Genomic DNA, 8,431 nt, shown 5'->3' on the forward strand with positions numbered 1-8,431 from the left:
TCGTTTTCCAATGTGGAATTATAAAATAAAAGTTAATAATTATTTGGACGGGAAGTTTATTTCTAATCAAGCAATTTCAGTCTTTCAATCTTTAATCAGATCAATCTTTAGTTTATTTCGAATCAGACAAATCTAATCAATATATTTTGATAAAACTACTAAAATCGCGATTAAACCAACAAATCAATCAAATCAAAAATGATTTAGTCTAATCAGTTAGGTCATAATTAATGAATTAAAACTTTTAAAATTTAAACTATATTGAATTGAAAATGTACAACACTACAATACTAAATGAGATGGGAGCATAAGATTCACTTTATATAAGTAAAATAACTCATTTTTTTTCTTCTTTTCCCGATGTGGGATTATCAAATAAAAGGTAGCCAATGGAAATTTTCTTAATTGTTTAAAATTAAGAAAATCAAGAAAATTTGTATGAAATATCGAAACTTTCATAAGACTCCTCACTAAATGGGATGAGAGTATAAAATTCTCTTTATATGAGTAAAACAACTCATTTTTTTTTCTTTTTTTTTCTTGATATGAGATTATCAAATAAAAACTAGCCAATGAAAATTTTCTTAATTATTTAAAATTAAGAAAATTAAGAAAATTAGTATGAGATATTGAAACTCACACAAGACTCCTCATTAAAAATACCATTTTCCTTGTATAATAGATAGATGGGAATCATCTCAAATTTCATCAAGGTGCAACAAATTCAACGTTTACCTATACGAAATCAACATTAATTTGGTCAAGTTTTTTAAAAAGGTTTGGATTTTTTTAAGTTAATCATCTCAATTTGAAAGAGTGTTTAAATTTGGTGGAACTATTTTGGAACTAATTTTGATAATCTGAACCGTTTACTTTTTAAAATTTATTGAGTAAAATATTTATGAAAGAAATCAAGATGAACGAATATTCGCAACTGTCTGTTTTAATCACATTTGTATTATAAAAAATGAATAGTTATTCTTGGAATTATATCAAAATAAATATGATTCAAACATGTAGGTACCCATCTTATTTTTTATATGAATATTCTACTCAATTAATTCTAAAAAGTGAACAATTCAGTTTAACAAGGTGGGCCTCAAAATGAGTCCACTAAGCAGGCCTAGCCTTGAGATTTTCAAGGCCCAAAGCCAATAATCAACTAATAAATTTTTGGGGCCCTTCACATTTTTCTTTTTTTCATTGAATGAAAAAAAATTATAAAAAAATGAAGATAAAAGACAAAAAAAATTGTGTCAAAATCACAAAAAATACTTAGTATTACATTACAACAATTAATAAGTGTCGCTTGATCTTCGCTCTTTGTCACGCCCCAAAATTCGGATAATTAAATATCAAATTAGGGCTAAACCCCAATCAATATTCCATCATCCAAATCCTAGGGGTGAAACAAAAAAACTAAACGCTAACCAAACCATCCACCATAAATTTCATAACTAACCAATACCTCAACATTAAGGTAGCAACAACTAGTCAAAACAACTTAAATAAAGTACAGTTACAAACCATGCCAAATTATTCTAATACTAAAGTCATAAAAAAATAATAATAAATATATAAACTAATATCAACCTTAAACTCAAGAAAACAAAACAAATCCAAACGACATGTCCTACAATCATAGTTATTTCTTGTCACCACCATAGCCTCAACTAATCCTGCAAAGGAAGCTCGGCTGCGCTTAAACAGAACGCACTCGAGTTGCCAAGAGACAAAACGGGTCAATATACAGATATACTGGTATGAGTACAAGATTCAACACCCACGTGTCCACCAGACACAAATAAAAATACATTAAATTCTTATTACGGGACAAGACAAGTAGTTTCAACCGCACTGAGACAAATGGGTAGTTTCTCGAGATACGGTGGCATTTAGTTTCTTGTCCGTACACAACGAAATATAAATTGATTATAAAATAAACAAAATAGAAATAAAAATATGGTGGGTCAGCCCTGCATAAAGAAAATTAGTAAGACCCACCATCCTACAAAAAAATAAAGTTAGTATAATTTAATCATAAGTAACTTACTGAAGAAGTATAAAAATGCATCGTTTCATGCTTAAATAATTCAAATTAACCAAAACTCAAAGAACGAAAGTTGTACATAATCAAATTTCCTAATAGAAATCACAGACGAATTTAACAGAAAATGAACAGGTTGAGAGAAAAACTTGATAGAAAAATCTAGACAGAATTCAATCGAAAAATCTGAAGTTGAAAACGAACAAAAACTTCCCTAAGATGATTTTTTTCGAAAAATTTAAAAACACAAAAAAGTGTGCAGAATAATGTTTTACTTCAGTTTACGCAAAACTAATAAAAATGAGCTCGTTTCGTGGGTTAAAACAGCTTCTAAAATCTGCATTGCTTAAATGAATCAAAACTACAATAACCAAGATCATCCGATTATAAGTTCTAATCAATCTTTTTAATAAAAAGTAAAAACACAAAAGTTGTCTAGAATCACGTATACATGCCTCTTCTCAAATTTCATAATTTATCGAGGTCGTTTATTATTTTTCAATATGTACAAATCAATACAATTCACACTATACTAATAAACTTATAATTAATTTCTTTGTACCTTAACTCCACCACTTCGGCCCTTCACTTCCGACCTACACATATATCCCATGTGCCTCCCGTATACCTAACACCGCTCCGAAGCCAAACTTGCACAGAGATATCGTCCCAAGTTTGACTCACACTCCCCGGATGGTTAGCATATATGTACGCGCGTAAATCAAAGCACTCGTCTACTCATGAGAACGAGACAACAATATACATATACGAAACATCTCACTCATGAGAACAGCATAACAATGCCAAGCCTAAGGCATTCAAATAAATTTCATAATCCTTACTGTTTTTTTTATACACTCTTTCTCACCATCACTCAAATAAAACAACAATCCATGGAGTCATGGTGGAGTATAAGGAATTTATCTATGGGTTCCTAATTTATTTTAATTTCATATAACCATGAGTGTGATTACAACCATAAAATAAATCCATATAAAAACCCTAAACTTGACATGCACAACTAATCAAAATAATTAAAATCAATTAATCATCTAAAAATCCTAAACCTTACATATACAACTAATCAAGGTAATTAAAATCAATCAATCATCTAAAACCCTAAACTTTACATACACAACTAATCAAAATAATTAAAATCAATTAATCATCTAAAAACCCAAAACTTTAAATACACAACTAATCAAAATAATTAAAATCAATCAATCATCTGAAAATCCTAAACTTTACATACACCACTAATCAAAATAATTAAAATCAATCTATCATCTTTATGTAAATACAAAATCAAACTAATATCAAATAAATAAACACTACAAGAAAAGTGACTTTAAAACACGGAACTTTTTGCGACGGCGTGTATACCGTCGCAAAAAGTCAGCTTTTGCGACGGCATTCAAAGCCGTCTCAAATAAATGTATCTGCGACGGTAATCTCCCTGTCGCTAATAAGCAGACAAGAAAAAGTGCCTTAAACATGGAAGCATTTGCGACACATTGTGTGCCGTCGCAAAAAAAAAATCTTTTGAGACGGGTTGAAATCACCGTCGCAAATAGAGCGCATTTGTGACGGCAATTGACTGTCGCAAAAGAAACCTTATTAAAACGGCGTCGTTTTAATAGTTGGATTTTATCAGTTGCGACCGTTTATCTATACCGTCGCAAAAGGTAATGAATTTTCAACTCCCTCCTTTCGCCCAAATTGGCGGTCGATCAAAACCCCAAAAAGTTCATCCCCAAATCCCTAACACATTCTCCCTCACAATCACAGAGACTTCAAGTTCCCAATCTCAGAGACGATTTCGAGTTCATGTTCACCGACGATCACAGAAATTTCGAGTTCCCAATCACAGAGATTTCGATTGTTCACCGACGATGATCTCTCTGTCGACGAGCGACGATGGCTAGCGGTGGTGCGGCAACGGCGTAGTACGATCCCTCTCTCTCGCGCGACCTTAGTTAGTATGCTCTCTCTCTCTCTCTCTCTCTCTCTCTCTCTCTCTCTCATTTCAATCTCTCTATCTCAATCTTCTTTCATCTTTTGTCTCTTGATTTCGATCTCAATCTGTCACGCAATCACAATCGATTTCTAGACCTTGTGTTCTCTTAATCGATTGATCCTCAATCTCTCACTTTCGGCGTGAATCAGCCTCCGGCATAAAGAAGACACTGGCATGAATCACTCTCTGGCGTCTCAGCTCTTCAGTGTCGATCTTCTCTTCGGCGCTGATCTCCTTGAAAAACATCTCATATGATCTAAGGTAATTCGAACTAAGTGACTTTTTTTTTACAAAATCAATTAATAGACTAAGGTTTCTTAATCTGAAAATATGATAAATAAATTTTTGACTCTCTTTTTTATTTATGTTTTATTCACAAATAAGTATTCAAATCTTGAACCATACTAGGTGCTGATAGTGTTCCAATTTTCTTTAATTGGTTCGTTTTGAATTATGGTTTTCTACATCAATATGTGGAACATAGGCAAAAGAACCATTTTATTACCCATTTGATCACAAACATTAAGGTTTCTTGTGAACTTCTTGAAGAAGGGTTCTTCTGAACAGAGTGAGTTTTTTTCTGGGTGGATATAGATTACTTCCATTGCAATTTGAATAGTAAAATTCTTGAATAAAAAACGGAATTTTGAACTTGCAAGTCGCCAGATTAGCAGCCTTTTACCTAATTGATATAATCCCGCTATTTTTCTATAATATTTGGAGGTTGTAGTTGTAGTTTAATTTTATTGTGTTCTTTTTAATAGTGGTAGTATCTTTTTACATTTGTTTCACCTACTCAGCATCATTAAAGTTTATCTACTCGTCTTTTTTTCCATGTACACTAGTGTTGGGAGCTAAGGATGGAAACATTTCTGTTGCTTCTACATTTGCTGGTTACCATGAAGGTGAAGTCCATCTTGTGTCTTATTTCGAAATGTTCTTTTATTCGCATTAGTTGATTAAGGTTAGATCTGTATACGTACATATGTATATTTCAAGACATACAACTCTATGAACAATAATGGTATCAAATGTGTCATTCTATATAATCCATTTGAACCATTGTTGTTGTTTTAGATTGTTCATATTATACTTCTGAATCAAATTTTAGTGTTTGGTCATCTAGAGAAACTGTTGTATGAGTGTTTTGTGATTTTTTTGGGGGGCATTTGATGAGGAAATAATAATATGACGCACCTGGTGAAGATTATATTGATATGCATCTTTATTAATGTTATTGTGGTTTTGATTTCCGTGTTTGTCTACCAGCTGTGCAGGATAGAGACCACAAATTCTTAACAAAAGCTGTTGAAGAAGCATATAAGGGGGTAGAATGTGGAGATGGAGGCCCATTTGGTGCAGTTGTTGTTCGTAATGATGAAGTTGTTGTGAGCTGTCACAACATGGTATTGAAAAACACTGATCCAATTGCACATGCTAAGGTTACAGCAATAAGAGAGGTTAGAATTTGAAATTGCTTATTTGGCCTTATGTAATTTATCTGTTTACAACAAAGTTTCATGGTGCCCTATTGTTTTAGGAGTTCTTCTTGTTGAACTGCACATGTTATTATGTTATTATGTTATTATGTTATTTTGGTTCTATGCTTTTTTTTTTTAATTATTTATTTATAGATTTTCTATTCATATATATATATATATATATATATTTTGTCATCTTATATGACATAATGTTGTGCTTTCAATTTCTCATTGATATTGTAGGTCGAAACAGTAGCGCAGTTTGGTGTGATTTTTCTTCTTTTTGCATTGGGTCTGGAGTTCTCTGTAGCAAAGGTTGGTTTATTTTATTCTTTCTTAATTTAGGATTTGTCAATTAATGTCACAGGCTGTGGTTGATTCTTCATTTTAAACTGCAGCTTCGTGTTGTCCGAGCAGTTGCTATTTTAGGGGGCTTGTTTCAGATATTCTTATGTATGTGCTTGTGTGGAATAACATCATCGGTATGACTAAAAATTTCATCAGAATTTTCATTGAAGTATTTTATTTGGCAGTAATACATTTCAATAATCACAACTACTTCGCACTCAAAGTTGTCTGCTAAAATCTCCAATCACGCCCCTTGGGAAAATTTTATAATATTAATGATGTCAAGAAATTATAGTTATGTTTCTGAGAGGCTTAGCTTTCTCCATGTACAGAAAGCAACATTTATTACGTCGATACCATGTCTATAAATGCCCAGACACTTCCTGAAATCTCTTTTGCTTTGGGGTGGCGGAGTTAAACATGAAGTTGGAATCTAAAAGATAGGACCATATTATTTATCTTTTCATGTTAAATGGTCTTAAAATTTATCAATTTAAAGGTAACAAACTGAAATATGTTTTTTTGATGAGAAACACAAATTTATTGAAAATAAAAGGAAAAAAAGTACAACAAAGATAGGTGGACATGCAGTCCACCAAAAGAAAAGAAAAGAAAACCCTTGCACAAATAATACAAGTCCACACGACACGGGCCTTCATATTAGGACCAAAGCCTCTATAATGAATTGAGTAGTAGCTAGATGCAAGAATCTGGAACTACCCAATCAATCTCTGCTAATTGAAACAATCTATATTAAAGTGTCAAAGCTATGGGACAATGTATAAACAAATGATCAATATTCTTCTCACTCTTATGCATTATGCCCTATTCTGGAAGTGAAGTGCAACTAAGCCTTCTCTTTTGAAACATTGGGGTAGTAAGTTTCTTGTGAGCCAAAGTCCATGCAAATATTTTAACTTTAAGAGGACATAGCATCCCAAATGAACTTATGAGTAGGAAACAACAGAATAATTGGATCATCAATAGTCTTATACAAAAAGGATTTGTAAGAGAAATGATAACTTATACAGGCAAATTTCTTATGCATCTTAAAATTCTTATAGAGGTCAAAACATAGCCTGCTAAGTAGTCTTTTGTGATTCTTCTGATCAATCATCTATGAAAAGCGAAGTAATGGGAATTTCTTCTTGGTGTCCCATTGGGTTAGCGTTCTTTGTACTTGATTATATGTCAAGTTCCTTTCAATAATAGGACAAGTCTTTAGAGGATTCTAAGCTGATTTTTAACGTACATGCTAATTCTCCAATATTACACGTATTACTGCTCATTGGTAGAATCATCTTCACACAAAATTCTTTTTTGATTACATTCATGCAACCTTTCCACTCATGCTTATGTGCATTTATACAGTTTTATTGGAAGCTACAGCTAGCAGACTTGTCAATTTTTATTGCACAAGTTGTCTAGTTGGAGGAAGGGGCTAGCCTACTTTTATAATTGTACCTTCACCTTTGATTCTTTTCATTTTTATCCAAAATTATTTTTTCATTTTTATTATCCAAAATTATGTAGTTTCATGGCGGTTGTGTTAATGCTACTCTATAGGGGTGTTAATGGGTTGGTCGACTCGAGATACCACAACCATCGCCACCATCAATCGCTAACGCTAGTGCCACCCTAGATGTGAGAGAGAGATAGAGAGGGGATTAGAGGGGGTGAGATGTGAAGAGAGCCACCATCTCCACATGTAAGAGGCTAAATGTGTTACAAGTACAAAGATAAATACTAATTATTTTCCCCCTATTTTGGAGAGGTGAAGCTGAAAAGTAGTACCCCCCCCCCCCAAAAAAAAAAAAGAACAAGAAAAGAGAGTAATTTGTGCATTTACATATGTGGAATTTTTTTTTGTTAGGAGCAACTGCTAATAAAAACAATGGCTTGACCTTTATGCAGGTGAACCATGAGGACTTCAATGAAGGTATCATCCAAGTTCAGGCTAAGAAGAAAGCAAGCCTAAATTACTATGCATAGGCCACACATCTGAGAAGGTGGTGTGCGAGTTCAGACATAGAAGGAAACCAAAGCTTAAAGTGATAAATTACTTCAGAAAAGTTGGAATGTATGAAGTCGTGATGCAAGTTCAGCAAGGGAGGTGAGGTAGCAATTGTTTTTACTTTGAAAGTTCCAATTATAAGACTTGAAAACTGAGTGACTGACAATGACCCTTCTGGTTTTGTGTGGTTTTTATGATAAGCATTTGATTATAATTTATATTTTCTCATGGATGTGTTCACAAACACATAATAAGCATATCACCTATCAAATTCCCTTGGGTTTGGAAATATATATTTTGAGGGCTCAGCATATAGTCTTTGACAGGCGAAAATGAATCATGTAGTCGACAAATTTAATATAAATGACTTATTATTTTTCCTCAAAAAAAAAAAAAGAAAAAAAAAGAGTTATTGCAGTGACAACCAGGAGGAGAAGGAATGCATTGGGTTAGAACATATAATGGTTCATATACTGGAAATAAACTTCTAATTCTGCGTTTCATATATACAAGTATCAGTTAAG

General features: G+C 32.7%; 1 protein-coding gene across 1 annotated transcript; it reads left to right on the forward strand.

The window, feature by feature from the left end:
- The first annotated feature begins 4,907 nt into the window (after nt 1-4,907).
- Nucleotides 4,908-8,011, forward strand: LOC145792460 (K(+) efflux antiporter 4-like). The gene is made up of 4 exons (XM_082873150.1): nt 4,908-5,524; nt 5,789-5,860; nt 5,944-6,027; nt 7,808-8,011. The coding sequence occupies exons 1-4, from the start codon at nt 5,468-5,470 to the stop codon at nt 7,883-7,885; spliced, it is 291 nt and encodes a 96-aa protein (XP_082729276.1). The 5' UTR covers nt 4,908-5,467; the 3' UTR covers nt 7,886-8,011.
- The last annotated feature ends 420 nt before the right edge of the window (nt 8,012-8,431 follow it).

Source organism: Camellia sinensis, chromosome 6 (genome assembly GCF_055761805.1).
Source record: "Camellia sinensis isolate YWXY chromosome 6, ASM5576180v1, whole genome shotgun sequence".
Classification (NCBI taxonomy): Eukaryota; Viridiplantae; Streptophyta; class Magnoliopsida; order Ericales; family Theaceae; genus Camellia; species Camellia sinensis.

Bases quoted from the DNA above. Each gene is read 5' to 3' on its own strand.
- LOC145792460 (XM_082873150.1), top strand. From the start codon at position 5,468: ATGGTATTGAAAAACACTGATCCAATTGCACATGCTAAGGTTACAGCA. The intron at 5,861-5,943 runs GTTGGTTTATTT...TTTAAACTGCAG, and splicing joins TGGAGTTCTCTGTAGCAAAG to CTTCGTGTTGTCCGAGCAGT. The intron at 6,028-7,807 runs GTATGACTAAAA...ACCTTTATGCAG, and splicing joins TGTGTGGAATAACATCATCG to GTGAACCATGAGGACTTCAA.